This window comes from Abramis brama, assembly GCF_963993115.1.
Source record: "Abramis brama genome assembly, chromosome: 11".
Classification (NCBI taxonomy): Eukaryota; Metazoa; Chordata; class Actinopteri; order Cypriniformes; family Leuciscidae; genus Abramis; species Abramis brama.
The window spans coordinates 31,890,291-31,907,363 of NC_139973.1; the positions used below are offsets into that span (position 1 = coordinate 31,890,291).

The 17,073-nt window shown below is 36.6% G+C and overlaps 1 protein-coding gene across 9 annotated transcripts in view; it reads left to right on the forward strand.

Annotated features, from left to right (window-relative positions):
* Positions 1 to 16,736, forward strand: part of inpp4ab (inositol polyphosphate-4-phosphatase type I Ab) — a 55,823-nt gene extending 39,087 nt beyond the window's left edge. For 2 of the 9 annotated variants that reach the window (XM_084128459.1, XM_084128460.1), the window contains exons 15-23: positions 948 to 1,263; positions 2,297 to 2,332; positions 3,618 to 3,790; positions 4,422 to 4,545; positions 4,709 to 4,976; positions 5,138 to 5,235; positions 5,351 to 5,463; positions 6,733 to 6,887; positions 15,351 to 16,736. In XM_084128459.1, the coding sequence (XP_083984585.1) occupies positions 948 to 1,263; positions 2,297 to 2,332; positions 3,618 to 3,790; positions 4,422 to 4,545; positions 4,709 to 4,976; positions 5,138 to 5,235; positions 5,351 to 5,463; positions 6,733 to 6,887; positions 15,351 to 15,483 (1,416 nt within the window). In that variant the 3' untranslated portion in view covers positions 15,484 to 16,736. Of the gene's footprint in view, positions 1 to 947; positions 1,264 to 2,296; positions 2,333 to 3,617; positions 3,791 to 4,421; positions 4,546 to 4,708; positions 4,977 to 5,137; positions 5,236 to 5,350; positions 5,464 to 6,732; positions 6,888 to 8,823; positions 9,135 to 15,350 lie in introns of those variants that run through there. The other 7 variants (XM_084128463.1, XM_084128464.1, XM_084128461.1 and 4 more) reach the window with 4 other exon arrangements.
* The last annotated feature ends 337 nt before the right edge of the window (positions 16,737 to 17,073 follow it).

Consider the following 17,073-nt stretch of genomic DNA (forward strand, 5'->3'; position numbering starts at 1 on the left):
CAATTTTAATGTTTTCTATTTTAATATATTTTAAAATGAAATTTATTGGCAAAGCTGAACTTTCAGCATCATTACTCCAGTCTTCAGTGTCACATGATCCTTCAGAAATCATTCTAAAATGCTGAGTTGGTACTCAATAAACATTTCTTATTATTATTTTTGAAAACGGTTGTTCTGCTTAATTATTATATTTGTGGAAATTATTACGATTAAATGATTTCAGTGTTTAAAATTAATTGTATTCTAACAAAGTAAAAGTTTTACTGTTACTTTTGATGTATTAATGTGTCCTTGCTGAATACTGAAAACCTCTTACTGACCCCAAACTTTTGAATGTTACAGCCGCATGAGGTTCACTCATTCAATATTGATTTCAAACCCAGAAGAAAATATTGCATAAAAGCCCTAAATTAACTGTTTTCCTTAAAAAAATATTTTTTATAATATAATTGTATTATTAATAATAAATAAAAAATAAATTAAATTAAATTCATGCTTTCACTGTCTTGCATCACATACAGCACAACATATACACAACTTTAATCATCTTGTTTAATTTACAAATTCAGCCTCTCTTCAGAATAATTTTTTTTTAATAATAACAATGGATTATCATAGTATAGTTAGTATAATAATTCACTCATTGTGCAGGAATTTGTATAACTTTTTTGAAATGTTGGTAACACTTTATTTTACAGTGTCTTTGAACATGTAGTTACAATAATAATAATAATAATAATAATAACTATAAATTATGCAATAATTACATGCAACTAACCCTAATCCTCACCCTAACCCTGTAGTAAGTAGTACATGTAGTTCATTAATATTACTTAAATATAGTTACACTGTAACAAGGACATCTCAAAATAGTGTAACCAAAAGTTTTTGTCCATGTTTTTTGTGCCCAAAATTCGCAATTTGTACAAATAGTTTGTTTGTTACAGGAAAAGGTGTGGGGGAATGTTGACAAAAGTCTGGAGTGTATAATCCAGCGAGTGGACAAACTGCTGCAGAGGGAGCGTTTGAACAGCAGCAGCAGTGAGGACATGTTCCAGGCTGACCAGCAGGGCGGCGGCGGCGGCACCAGTAAGAAAGGTAATGGGAAAACGAAAGCCTTCTGGATCAACCCTGTCTGCATGGAAGAGTCTTCCTCAGCCCCTGAACCACAACAGCAGTCACCTTCACCATCATCATCACCACCTTCATCCTCAGCACCCGATCTGAACCCTGCATGCCCCGTTAATGCAGAAATGCATGCCTGTAGGTGCCGTTCACAACTCTCTCTCTCTCTCTCTCTCTCTCTCTCTCTCTCTCTCTCTCTCTCTCTAGTAGGCAGAGTCAATTTCAGTTGTTTTTCTGCCTTTCTGCACTCAGCGTCACATTCCCTGCTGCTTGTTTATTGCATCTAGTACAAACACTACCGCATGTACATACTTATCTCTTTTATCTAGTTATCACCCTTACCCATCACCCTGTATCTATTTCTCAAACACCCTGTCACCTGTTTATCTTCATACAGGTTTGAATGCTGCCATAGCAACAAGCTTTTAAATTGTTTTTGCTTGTATGGTTGTGGCTTAAATTTCTTCTCCCACTGTTTCTAATCCATCGCATCATCTGTATTTTTATTTATTTTTTACCTTTGTATCTATGGTTCATCATTGTGTATGTTGTCTGATTTTAAAGAGTCTTGTAATATGTGTATATTTGTTATCTGTTTTCATTTATCAGTGCCAAAACAAGCAATGTTATTGAATGGAAAAACTGACATCCAAGTGGATTCAATGCCACACTTTATGTTAATGAGTGTGTGTTGACTCCGTGTGACTCTCTGTTGATGTGCCATGTATCTGGAATATGTTTCTGGAACATTCTGTTGTTTGACCCAGCATATTTGCCTACTGTGAACATGTGACCGGGTGCTCTTGCTTGATTGGCTGACTGACTAACACGCTCACAGGCTGTCTGTCTGGTGCTGGCTGTCTGTGCCAGTTAGTCACTTGGCAGTGCCAGCATGCTGTGATTTACAGTAGTCTTACTCTTTTGCATTATATAATGACTATGAAATCACTAGTTTGCTAGGCAGCTGTTAACATTACTTTATCACATATTTCTTTCTAGACAAACCTTTGCAACATTCCAATTTGCACTTGAGTTGGAAAGTAGTAGTTGTTAAATCAGCTTGACTTGTTTTAACATTGTAACTGCTGTCTCAGTGTCTGTGTGAGCTGCGTTTGCTGTGCTTGTTGCACTCGCTAAATAACTGTTGCAAGTTGCACCTCCATCCCTCTAGATGGCAGCAGCAGCAGCGGAGAGGAGAGTTACCCAGGTAAGAGCCCACCCCCTCCCTTAAGCTTATGCGCTTATGCTAAATAGGTGTTCACTTTTATGTCGCATCTGTTGTCTTTCATTCTTGTTAAATGTAAAACTGTCATTGCTGTTGCATCCATGTTTATTTTAAAGGCCCCGTGAATTGGCCTGTTGAACACAGTTTTCCTCTTGTGATATTTTTGATTGAAAAGGTTGATTGATTAAGTCCTGTCGGGACATAATTTTTTTTGTATAAACTAAACACCATTGGCTATCAACATGTCAAGGCTTCATTCACTCTGATGTGAAGCATATTTAGTCTAGTAGTGTTTTTATTATAATTTAGTAGGGGTGGGGGGGAGGGGGAGGGGGGCGTTCCAGTTCTAGAAAGCATTTGATTAGACTAAATTCTGCTTTTTGGGTCTGTATTCCTGGAAGAGAGGGATTGTAAATTGTAAAGGCATATGTCTACTAAAAATGTGTTAGTGTATACAATTAACTTAAAGGGATATGTCATCCAAAATCTGAAAATCAGTTACTCACACTCATGTTCTCCATAAGACTTTCATTCGTCTTTGCAGCACAAATGAAGATATTTTTTAATAAAACTTAAGAGATTTCTGTCCTTCCATTGAAAGTCTATTCCCCTAAAATTTTGATGCTTCAAAAAGTTAAAACATAAAACATTGTAAAATAAATCCATATGAATCAAGCAGCTCAATCCAAGTCTTCTGAAAAGACACGATTGCTTTATATGAGCAGATTTAATTTAGGCTTTTATTCACATATAAACATTGATCATAACACATACATAGAGCATATCAAATATGGTAAATATAAACTCAAACGTACTTGACTCAAGCAAGCATGTTTGAGCTTCAATTTACCATTTATTTGATGAGCCCTATGTATGTGTTATGATCAATGTTTATACCGGTATGCAAATTATAAACAATTTTCTAAATATGCTCATCATAAAGAGATTGTGTCTTAAACCACTCGATTCATGTGGATTACTTTTACAATGTCTTTTAACTTTCTGAAGCGTAACAATTTGGTGGAATGAACTTTCAATGGCGAGACAGAAATCTTTTAGGTTTCATTTAAGATATCTTCATTTGTGTTTTTAAAGATGAATGTAAGTCTTATGAGTTTGGAACAAAATGAGGGTGAGGGAATGATGACAATTTTCATTTTTTGGGCTAGTAAACAATTACATTTTAATTTCATAGGGTCTTTAAAGTAAAACATGAGCATTCGAATATGTGATATTTGATATTAGCAGTAGATTCTGTGTGTGTCAGGTGAGTGGAGCGAGGCCCTGTATCCCCTCTTGACGACCCTAACGGAGTGTGTGGCCATGATGAGTGACAAAGCCAAGAAGTCGATGGTTTTCTTGCTCATGCAAGACAGCGCACCCACCATTGTGATGGACCTCAACCTGCAGTACCGCCGAGATGTGGTCTTCTGCCAGACAGTTAGTTCTCAAGCACACACATTAGTGAACAACTCCATGACGTTACAGGGTTGGTTCACCCAAAAATTTAAATCGTCATCAATTAATCACCCTCGTGTCTTTCCAAATCCATGAAACTTCCATTCATCTTCAAAAGACAAGTGAAGATATTTTTAATAGTCAATTTACCCAAAACTTTGACGAATCAAAAAGTTTGTAAAGAGTTCTAATATAAAAGAGATCCATTTGAATCGAGCAGTTTAACTCAAGTAAAGACTCAAGCAAGAACGTTAAAGCTGCTGTTTATCATATTTCATGTGCTCAATGTACGTGCGTTGATCAGGCTTTATATGTGAATAAAAGCCTAAATTTGAGTAAATGATGACAGAATTTAATTTTTAGGATGAACTAACCCTTAACCGGTTTTAAGATAGCCTTGCATTAATAAAGGATCATCATAATAAAACATCATCCCTAACCTGAATTTTGTTACCTTTTCCATTGAGTTTTCATGTTCACAGACTTTCTATAAAATTGCAGTTCATTTAGGTTTAAAATTACATAATGACGATTAAATCATTTTGGGAGAGCTATTCCTTTAAACCCATTTTCTGACATGTCTTCTTGCTCTCTATTTTTCTATTCTCTTTAGCTCACTGCACTAATTTGTGGCTTCATCATCAAACTGAGGAACTGTCTCCGTGACGACGGTTTCCTGAGACAGCTTTACACCATCGGTCTGCTCGCTCAGTTCGAGTGTCTATTAAGTACTTACGGTAAACACACACTTACGCACATGCAGCATGTCCATACTTTGCTCCTGAATCTAACCACTAAATCAAAGCCTTTATGTTAAGTAAACTCATCATTTCTATGTGAGTGAAGCGTTCTGTTTTGAATCACATTGCATTTGCCCTGGTGTGTGTGTGTGTATCACAGGAGAGGAGTTGGCCATGTTAGAGGACATGAGCATAGGAATAATGGACCTTCGGAACGTTACGTTCAAGGTGACGCAGGCCATCTCTACCTCTTCCCCCGACATGCTGCCGGTGATCACAGGAAATCGAGACGGGTTCAACGTTCGCATCCCGCTCCCAGGTAGCATGTTTGATGCATTGCCAAGGGAGATCCAGAACGGCATGCTGCTGCGGGTACAGCCGGTGCTGTTCAACGTGGGCATCAACGAGCAGCAAACGCTCGCCGAGAAGTGAGTCTTGATTATGTAAAACAGCCCTCAGGAGTGCTTGCATAACATCAACAAATAACATTATACCATAATTGTTTTATCTGATCTCTTTTTCAGTTCGGCTTACACTTGTGTCCATATTGAAAATATCTAAGGGGACATCAAATTGTTTTGTGTTGTAGATTTGGAGACACATCACTTCAGGAGTTCATCAACGGGGAGAGCCTGGCGCGTCTTAATTCTTACTACCAGCAGTTCAAGGAGGTTTTACCAGAGGACTGTAAGTTAGCACTCTCTCTCATGTTCTGTTTTTCTCTCTCTACACATCAAAAAGAAATAATAGCAAGATTTGAATTACACAAGTCACTCTGGTTTTAATTTTCTGTCTCTCTCAGGTCTTCCTCGCTCTCGTAGTCAGACGTGTGTCCCAGAGCTGTTGCGGTTCCTTGGTCAAAATGTTCATGCCAGGAAAAATAAAAATGTAGACATCTTGTGGCAGGCTGCAGAGGTAACAATTCCCCTACTTAAAAGGTGAAATAACTCAAATGGGTCTAGTAAAAGAGTGTGTTTCAGCAATTCTTTGAATATATGTACATTTCAGTGTTTCTCATAAAAGAAACATTTACCACCCATAGTTATCTTGTCTGAAATACATTACAGTCCATATTTAAGTACAAAAACATAAGTTTCTAACAACAGAATTCCTGGTGAAAAACTACATTATGCACCAATCAGAAAGTCAAAAAAGCAAAACGTGCCAAAATAGCTCTTTAGCTCCGCCCACTCCCATGAAGCACTGCGAATGACGTCGATCTCTACGCTCTCAAAATATATATATATATATATATATATATATATATATATGCATATTTTGCACTAAACTTAAAATATATTGTTTGATACAGTATATTTGTACTGAAGTTTGAAGTTTTATATTCCTCCATAATTTTTAATTTGAGTATGCTGTTCGCAATGCTTCATGGGATTGTAATTTTTTCTTCACTAAAGCCGTTAAGTACACAGTCTTGTACCTTGGTCTTTTTTTTTCCCGATTTTCCAAAACATTTTTGCTTCAAATCAAAGTTTGTAGTGTTGTGATTCACCTCTTTGCTGATTGGCTTGGTTCATGGCTTATAACACTTTAATGAAGACTTATTTTAAAATCCTTATGGGAAAAATTAATGAAAAAAATTATTCCAGGACCAGCACTGTTGAAAATGGGGGGTGGGAACTTTTGCATTCTATAATTGATCGTGTAGTTGAGCTACATCCTCTGTTTTTCGGCACAAGCACACATTATCAAGGTCAATTGTAGTGTGATTTTACTAAAATCAGATAGTTATGATTTCCTGTTTACATGACAATTCAATAAAAACATTGTTTAAGTCCAGCTAAAATGTAACTTTTAAAATGTAGGTCGGGACATGATTTTGTGCATCAGGAATTGATTGTACCGTTGCAGTTCAGGTTGCCCCGCCTTTGTGAAAAGAGATGTCGTTGCAAGAAGGAGGGGAAGTTGTTTTGATTTAAGATTATGAGGGCACAAATAAATAAATAATGATGTCCACTGATAAATCATTTAGAATAAATACTGCAATGTTTCATTAAAAAAAAAAGTTTTTTTGAGAACTTTTAAGTCTGAAACTGATTTCTTACAGTTCTGCATAGTACCAACAGAGTTTGCATTCAAGTGTTCCATTTCAACGGACACTTTAATCCTGAACTGGAGTAAGTGTAAATGTGTGGTTGACTGTAACACAGTGTTTTCCCCCCTCAGATTTGCCGGCGACTGAATGGAGTGCGCTTTACCAGCTGTAAAAGTGCGAAGGATCGCACTGCCATGTCAGTGACTCTGGAGCAGTGTCTGATCCTGCAGCACGAGCACGGCATGGCCCCGCAGGTCTTCACCCAGGCCCTTGACTGCATGCGCAGGTAACACACCTGAACAACTGCCCATTCATAAGCTCTGCACGCTTTGGGGATACGCCTCTGTTTTTTTCTCTCTTTCTCTTTTCTTCCTTTCTTTCTCCTTCTGCCTCAAGGATCCCCCAGTGCTTCATCCCTCATTGCTTGTGGCTTCTTGGTGTTTGCAGTAACATTTATTGCTTTGTGGCTTATGTGGCCTAATATGTTCATTACTTTCATATTTGCTCACTTGTTTAGGGACATAGAGTGTTTATTCCTTCCCACTCCACCTTTCCATCTTTCATCCACGCTCTACGAGAGACGTAAACACAAATAAATCGCTCCTGTAGAGTGAGGAAACTCAAACTTGAATTGGCTGATTTGTTTGGCTGTCTGCTTGCCAGATGTTCTGTGCTTTTAAATAAGAGTGTAAAACTGTCAGGTTTGTCCCATCATTTTCTCCTCTTGTCTCCTGTGCAATCTGAGGACAGATCTAAACAAAACTTATGTTGATGAATTAGTACTGAAAACTGTTTATCTGTCCTATGAAAACTGATGAAAGAGGCAAGATGAGCACAGTTAGTTTTAGAGAGTCTCGGTAAACACTCAATTGTAACACTTTACAAGAAGGTTTAATTCATTAACATTAGTTAATGCCTTAGGAAATTATGATCTAGCCATGGCCATTACTTTTACAGCTTTTGTTAATCTAGATAATGTTACTTTCTATATACACTGCTGTTCAGACATTTGGGAAAATTATGTTAGATTTGCTTTTTTGGAGAAAAAAAAATGTATTCAGCAAGAACTAATGCATTGATAAAATTATAAATGTTGTATTCTTTTGAACTTTCTATTAATCAAACAATCCTGTTAAAAATATCATGATTTACACAAAAATATTAATCAGCACCAAATTGAGCACCAAATCAGCATATAAGCTATTTAAAATAATAATGGTATTTTAATATTTCACAGTATTACTGTTTTACTGTTTGTTCAAATAAATGCAACCTTGGTGAGCATAAAATACTTTTTTTCTTCTTTTTTTTTATCTTCTCAACCCCTTAATAATTGAATGTTAATGTACACTACTACATTTCAATTTGTGTAAATTATAAATTATCATATCAATAAATCATTATCATAATACATTGTAATAAAGTGAACAACTTTATATTTATAAATGAACATTAACCTAGAGTAGATAAAAAATAAGTGCTGTAAAAAAATGTTCTTCATTGTTATTTCATAATATTTAATTAATTAACTAATGTTAATGAATTGTATGTTAAGGTAAAGTATTACCCACAATGCACTGTGCATGATCTGCCACTGCGCTGTGCTGCTGTCCCTTGTGTGCGTGTGAGATCGAGTGATTGTAAATGCATCTCAAAGAAAGCCAGCAGTCTCTCTATACCTATATATTTTTAGATATTCTTCACAGTCGAATCTCCTTAAAGATGCAGAGACGCTGTACACAAGATTGCTTTTATGTTTCCAGTCGGTTTGTTATGATGGCTCTGTTGGCCTGTTGCATGCTGATTTGCATGGCCCAGTACTGGCAGCAGCAGCAGCCCCCATACGCCCACTTCTGTCCAACATGGAGCCCGTTTCTTTACTTTAAATGGCAAAGATGCAGAACATCACTCTTAATTTTCTCTTTCTTTATTCTCTCTCCTTCCCTTCTCTGTGTCTGTATTTCTTTTCCTACTTCACGTTGTCTGTATTATGTCTTTTGGAATTACTTTTCGTTTTGCATCCATATCCGACGGATGGATTCAACTCCTTTTCAACATGTCTCCACTTAATCTTCTCTTCAATGTTTCATTTCATGATTACTTTACATTAATGTTGGAACCACCTCCATGGTCACGTCACCCCATCCTATGCACGTCACCACATTGTGTTTGTCCTCTCTGGCCTTTGCCGCCGCTCCCTCCGTCCCTGCCCCTCTCTGCAGCATTGGGACCAGGGAGGGGGTAATTCAGAAGAACCTGAGCGGCTTATTGCCCGTACGTGACTTCAGGCTGGACCCCAGTCTGCTCTACTCTCTGCCCCTTCTGGCCCTGAGCCCAAACCTGCTCGTCGTCTGGGTGTTCCTCAGCATAGCCTACCTGCTGGCCAAACTCCGCTGCAGCTGAGCCTGAGACCCCCCTTTTTCATTTTACTTTCTCTCTCTCTCTCTCTCTCTCTCTCTCTGCCTCGCTCCAGCTATCTCAGCACCTCCTTTTTCTGTTTTTCACTTTTCCCTCCTGTGCGTGAGGAGCTGTTTGCAGACAACGCTGAATTCTCTCTGGTTTATTTCAGCTTTTCTCTCTAAAGGCCCCGATATACTAATGGCAAAGATCTTTTACATTTTTTCGCTTGGGGATAAAAAGAAGATCAAAATACCTCAGCAGGTATACTGTTAGCGAACATCTCAATGCTGCTGAGAGCATGCTTTCCTCTCACTTACAAAATTAAATACACAACAGAAAATGATTGCAGTGAGAAAACAGCAGTTAAGAAAGCATCTGATTATTGTGGTTTTGGTTATGTTTGCATCAGCTTCCAGCATTCCTGACAAGTCACGTTTAATTATATAGCACTTTATACAATAGATTGCTTCAAAGCAAGCATCTTTACAGTATCAGTCAGTGTCACTTTCAGTTAGAACAACAGCTTCAATAGAGAACCAGAGAAGAATTCCACATCAAAGAAGCCTCAAACATACCAATTATATATCACGATCAAATATTAATTCGAAGGTGTTTACCAGCCAGAGTAAACTTTTCTTTGCAAAGCTTTTTCAAACTTTCAAAACCAACTTCGTTTTGTCCTGACTTAGTTCTATAAGATTTTGTTGATGCCAGTTCAATCTTTGATTTCGCTTGTAGTATATCGGGGCCATAACAGCCAGTCTAGAGGTCTTAGTGTTTTTCTCTCTCTCTCTCTCTCTCTCTCTCTCTCTCTCTCTCTCTCTCTCTCTCTCTCTCTCTCTCTCTTTTTTTTTAAGTAATCTTGGATGACATAAGATAAAAGTTTGTATATTAATTTGTGACATATTACAAATATTCAGAATTATTTTAGAGGGTACATTGAACATATATATTTAAGACTGATTTATTTATTCAATGCTAAATATTCTTATAATATAAAACTGTTTTATTTATGTTATTATAGCAAATTATTATTCAGCACATGCATATAGTGTGCTGGTGGTCCGTACAATATTTATAATAATGAGATATTGTTTCTGTAACAGTATCATGGAATTTTCCAGTGGATTTTTGTGGTCGATTTTGTCTTCCATGTATTTATATCTAAATGCAGAGCTAAGGCCAGGCCAAAGCTAATTTCAACAATCATCGCACTTGCTTTAGAAATGTATTGCACTTTAGGGTGTTGAGTGTGTCAATGTCTTCCCATGTTTTGCAGGAAGATAACATTTGGTTATTTTACCATGTTTGGTCTGCACTAAACCTGTTTGCAGCCTTTCCAATGAAACTGTTAAATTTGGCCATATAAGATTGTATTTTCAGTCAGGGAAATATAAATATGCACTTGAGAATTACTTTTTCACTGTCCGCTGACAGGAAGCTAACCGGTTTAAAAGGAATTTTGTGTAAAGGAATGTTCCAGGTTCACACAAGTTCTGTTAAACACATCTGAGGCATGCGAACGATTACCACGGTCAATTTTCACTCAATTTGTAAAAACAAACAAAACCTTCTTAACATTAATGCAGTGACAATAAAAGTCTATGGTGCAAGGCACTAACATTAACATACGCAATTTTGAAAGTACGACGACTGCTTCTTTTTACAAATTGAGAGACGTAATCAACGTTTGCTAGATGGCGTCAGATTCATTTTAGCTTGGATTGAACCTGAAACAGTCCTTTTGAGATGTATGTGTTTAGATGACTAGATCATCCACGTGTTGCTATAAGTAAAGTGTCCTTATGCAGGACTAATGGAGAGAATGTGTTCTTTTGCCAAAACTAATCATGACGTACAGGCTGCAAATCTTCAAAATTCTTCCCTTATTTATATGTAAATAAATATTTTATATGTAAATATTTACCTTAATGATTAGAAATGACATCATTTTAAAGGATTCCCAGTTTAATCGTGCTTCCCTCTGTGCCAAATTCAAATGGCCTCTCTGTGCTTTGTAAAATTTGTCTGGTCACATGCCACGGCCAGTACATCTGCTGTTTACAAGTTAGCACTGCTTGAGTTTACATGCTCTAAAGAGCTTCCTGTTAGAAGATCGTTATATTTAAAAGAAAAAAAAAGAAATGTACATTACCAGGCTTTCAACTGACCCACTAAAGAAATTGAGGGGTTCATTTGTAATGATGTTGCGGCTCTGTGAGTCTATTTTTTGCTCAGTTTGCTTAAAGTCAGAGATGACTTCCAGACTTTTTCCTGTTTGTTTTAAATCATGTTGGATAATGTTACTAGCTGTATTCTGAGAATGATTACATCTTATACAGTAAGTTGGAGAAAGGTTTTGGTGACTGATTTTGAAGTCTGTTTAGACAGTGACAGTCTAAGATACTGCAGGGTTTGGCTGAATGTCATTGGTAGGTTTTAACAAATAGAATTTAAGGATAGGTCTCAGGTTAAGTTTGATAGCTTTAAAGTTTGATCATTGGTTTTAAGTAGGGCTGCATGATTATGACAAAAAAAACTATTATAGATTATTTCCCTTGATATTGTAATATTAATTATTTTATTATTAGTTTTATTAATTCTTTTTTAATTTAATCAAATTTTTATTAAAACTCTTATTTATATTTATATTAAAACAGCTGCATGTTATTGCATACAGGTTGCAGTGTAAATTTGATGTTACTCTGTCTACATTACGAACAAGCTGCGCAACATCTATCCAAATAATTGCAAATTATTAACTGTGTTTTTTGCCTGGGTTCATATGCTTCTGCAAATTACACACAAATAACTTGTTCATTAGGATCTGTTGTCATCATTGATAGGCCTATTCTTAAATGCCTCCAAATCACACAACATACTAGTTTGTCAGCTATACTCATAATAAAAAATATATATATATATATTTGGATTGAGTGTGCAGCCCTAAGAATCAGTTCTAGGTTTGAAGCTGTATTGGTGAATGTTTTGGGAATTATGTTTTTTAATGAGTATCTTAGATTAGGGAATAGTTTTGTGGACTGATTTAATGAATTTGTTTGATTAATAAATAGGCGCAGAGCACAGCTCTTTTGATTTATTGGGCTTTTATGCTCAGAGAATCATATTTTATAAAGATAATATGCAGTGTTGTTTTTATGCTTCCTCTTACAACATTTGTACATTTTTAAATATTATTTCAATATTTTGAATCAATATTTGACAAATATAACCTTTTACTCAAAGATCAAAATAGATTTCTTAGTTCTACCTCGTTTTACACTTAAAGCGTATGAATTGAGCATACAGGCTCATTTAGTCAAAAACTAAAAGGTCTCTGCATAGCGAGGAACAGGTTTGATTTGGAAGTTATTAGAATGGATATTCATGAACACATGGATTTTTTATTTTTTTAGCTGTTAAGTGGTGAATTCACCCATAATTGGAATTCTGTTATTATTTACTCTCCTTTGTATGTTTCTTTCTTTAGTGAAACTTAAAAGGAGATATTTAGCAGAGAGTCCAAATTGCTCTTTTCCAGACGATTTTCTCATACGATTTTTCAGTGAACAACTTAAATTTCATTGTGTTTATCACGCAAAACTGCTATATAGAGGTTTAGAAGACTTAAAGGGATAGTTCACCCAAAAATTCTGTCATTATGTACTCACCTGTTTTCTTTTTTCTGTTGAACACAGAAGAAGATATTTTGAAGAATGTTGATAACCAGACAGTTGACTGTAGCCATTGATTTCGGTAGTCATTGACTTCCATAATATCTTTTTTATCCTTTTTTTAAGTTTGTGGCTACCTTCAACTGTCTGATTACCAACATTCTTCAAAATATCTTCTTTTTAGTTCAACAGAAGAAAGAAACTCATACAGGTTTGGAATAACATGAGGGTGAATAAATGATGACAGAATTAAAATGTTTGGGTGAACTAACCCTTTAAGCCCAAAGTATACTTCAGCCGTCCGCTTTCCGCTATGGTCCGGTCACTGTCCGTGTGACGTAATTTTCATCATCGATAGGTCACTGTGTGGACAGTGTGTGTACAACAGCGCATGCGCAAGGTAAATGTTGAGACAGAAGAGTCCACTAGCTCGCAATACGTTTGTTTCGGTTCTTGTTCTAAACTTTGCATGCAATGGCGGATATGCTACTTCTATCCTTCCGAGTGAATGCCCTGTAAATGACACGACTCATTGCTGCCCTCTGACGTCTGTAAAAACAAATATATATATATATATATATATATATATATATATATTGTACTGCACACGTATACTTTGAAAGTTGTGTGGACACGTCTGTGCGCGAGACAGAACAGAACACGGAAAATGAAGTATACCCAGGCCTTAAGAGTGGACAAGTCATATAGACTACTCTTATGGTGCTTTTTTTCAGAGCTTGATAGCCTCTGCTGCCAATCTACGTTTATTGAACATTTACCATAAGTTCCATGGAAGAAAGTGGGCCCTAAGTGTTTGCTAGTTTCAGCCCGACGCAGTTATCATTTTCACATCCTGCGCCACGTTGTTTAAAGGTCCCATATTGTCAAAACTGAAATTTCCTGGCTTTTTTCATGATAACAGAGGTCTAGGGGCTGTGAAACTACCATATAAGTTTCAAAACAGTCGATCCACAGACAAATGCACACAGCCTGCATAGCTGTGTCTTTTCACAAGCCGTTGGGACTTCCGTATAAATGTGATGTCAGAACTACTCAGTCACCGCCTTCAGAAAACAACAGGCCAATCAGAAGAGAGGCTCATGAATATTAAGTAGACAGGCCAAAATCGACCTGTTCTTGGCAGAGCTCCTGAGAAAGGAGCTGTAAAAATATATTGAGATGGTTTTTGGTATTTATACCGCAAATATATATTCTTAAGGACATGAAAACCTAAAATAAAACTTCAGAAAGGTGTACAATATGGGACCTTTAAATAGCAAATGCATTTGCGCCCATTTGTGCGCCCATGGGCGTGCTGGTCTGAAAACGGTGTGTTCAGGCGCATTGTTGGTGCGTTGCTATTTTGAGGCAACTGAAATAGACTGCGCCATTGACCAACAAAAACCTGGTCTAAAGTCAATGGTGCAGTATTTTATTTATTTTTCGTTATTTAAAGAGCGCGTTAGTAATGTGCACCTATCGGCGATCCAAAACACGTGTACATTCTGCTTATTACACACACAGGGATGCGTGCCAAAACATGCCAAATATTAAAAATAAAAGGATTACAATGTAAAAGATTATTATTGTGTACATAAAAATATGGTGGAATCCGGCTTATCCCGTAGATGGTCTGCTCGCGTGCTTTAACCTCGCGCACGAGCAGATCCGTTTCCTCTCTGGAGAAGCGTTCAGTCTTTCCGCTTGCAAATTCCACCATCTGAATAGCGAATCCACCATGGCGCAAGCGCAACTGGCTTTTAAAGGGAATGGGAGATGAGACTCTGATTGGTTTATTGCACGTTACACCCAAAACACACCCATTACTCATTAAGAGAATAGGGACAACCCTTTAGTTTTAGACCATGCGCTGGGCGTGCCGACCATTTTTCCCGCCGTTAAACTAGCAAAAGTTAAAATAGGGCCCAGTAAGTCAAATGGTTTGGAACGAAATGAGAATGACAGATTGCATCGATGTTTCATTTCTAATTGAACAGTTTGACAAAGGCCTGCACTTGAAGTAAATTGTACCATATCATGCTTACTGATATCATTTACATTGCAACTGTTTGCAACTCATTGAAGAAGTTTAAAGGAATTAATTTGAATATCATTAAGATGTTTATGTGTAAGCACATTTTTCAAAGTAGCAACAATTTCTATGTGTATATAAAAGACGGTTGTGAAACAGAATTTTTGGAATCACAATAAGAGGGACGTGTTACAGTCGCCCTGATCAAATTGAATTATTTTCCATAAATAATTGTTTACCATACCCTTAATACACAGCCAATGTAGCATGCTGATCCTAAAGATTTCTTTACATTTTCGTCAAGTTTGCTTCAGAGCATTGACTTCCTATGTGCTACCTAAAAGAAATTCCTAAAGAACTTTTAGTGACCCGCTTTTCCCATCCCCAGACGGATGTTGCATTAGCATTTTCAGCTTGTATGAACTGTATTGTGACGTGGTTTGTTTATGCTGCTTTTTTGATGGTGGCCACCCTCATTCTCTGTTCGCCCATAACACTCATGCTCATAACACTGCTGAAATGTCTGCTGCCATCTTTTGTGGCTGTGATAATTTTTGCTTGTGATTTTTCTAAACATGGCTTCATGTTCTGTTTGTTTTCTACTTGTTTTTACACACTCAATCCCGCCCCATTCCCCTGCCAGTGAGGGCTGCCGCCGTGAGAACACCACGAAGAACATTGGATGTCGCAAGTATGCCTTTAACTGTCTACAGCTGAAGGCCTTTCCTAAATATTACAGACCTCCCGATGGCACTTTCGGAAAAGTGGAGACTTAACGAAATGCCTCTTGTTTGGGTGTAATACAGAAAGATTATTAATATTGATGTTACACAAGTCCTGCACATTAGAAATCTGCTCCACGCAAATGCTATTTCAATTAGTTCCGATGGTTATCGCACATTTACATATCAAGCATGAACTTGAAGTGGAAATGTTGACTGCAATGAGTAGATATGTAGCAGACTACATATCTGATCAGTTCTCTTTCATAAGCTTAATATCATCAAACACATATGTATTACATGTAATGTTGTATTTTATCTGTAGTGCACAATGAAGGATTTAGTCATTTTCGCTGTGTATTTCGTAATCCTAGCCCTTTGTAGTGCCTAATGGAGGATTTAGTCCTTTATGTTGTATTTCATACTGTAGCCTTGACTGTCTATCACAAACTGTTGTGTGTTTAGTATGTTAAGCTACACCTGCTGCAGCATAATAGTTATCAGTCTCATGGCTTAGAGTCACATGACTCTTCTTGCCTTGTGTTCATATGTTTAGGCTCCACCATTTTCAAGAGTCATTTCCCGTTCCTCCCATTGACCAGCAGAGGAACTTTCGGGAAATAAACCAGGTTCAAGTTGTTCATTTTTAAACCTCATACATTTATCCAAACTGATCATGCACAGTCCATCCTCTCAGTTGCTTCAACTCTGAGGTTGTTCTTCAAGAAAACAATGTCCTATTCAATAAAAGAAATGAACTACTGGCAAGTTTCTTCAATGGGCCAACGTAGAAAATGATAAAAGCAAAAAAAAAGTGAGATCAGTGTATCACTGTGTTCAGCTGGCAGCAATGACTCTGACAACTTTATGACATCTTTCTAATAGATGATGCTGTTGTTTTGTGCTGTACTTGTTTTTAACAAGAGGTACATTCATAAATGGAATTTCGATACATTAAGAGAGTACAGTGCTAAGCACTCATGAAATTGACTGAAATGTGAATCTGTTGCAGTCATGCAAATTATTTGTTGAAGGTTATTCTTTTGTCATGTGCATATCTCTGTTGTTTTTGATTCTGTTTTTGACACTGATGTTGATTCAATTATTGTATGCTTATACAACGTTATTTAAGAGTTCAGATTTTTGGATTGATGTTGATTTGTATTTATTTCTTTTTATGGTAATGACCTTGTGTCTTTTATGATGCCCTCTTAGATATATTATGTCTGTCTAGAACAGAGTTCTGCTGTATTAAAATGCTGTCATCAATATCTGATGCCATTAAAGAGAGAATATAAGACCATTCACGTCGATTGTGTTGTGTGTTTTTTTTTTTTTGTATCATGATAAAGCTTTTCTGTCTCTGTTCATTTTGGGATGTTAGTCAGAATGCATGGTTATTTTCCAATGGTCATCAATGGGGTAAGATGCTTTCTGCTCATAATGGTGTTCTACTACTATTACTACTACTACTACTAATACTACTAATAATAATAATGCTTATCTTAGTACCTGAAAAATACTTGAAAGAATAAAACAATACATTTAAGGGATTTAAATAAATGACAATAAATTGAAATTAACACTGGGGGAAAAAATGGTAGCCTAAAAATGTGCTTCATGTGGTAAAATCTAAATTAATAG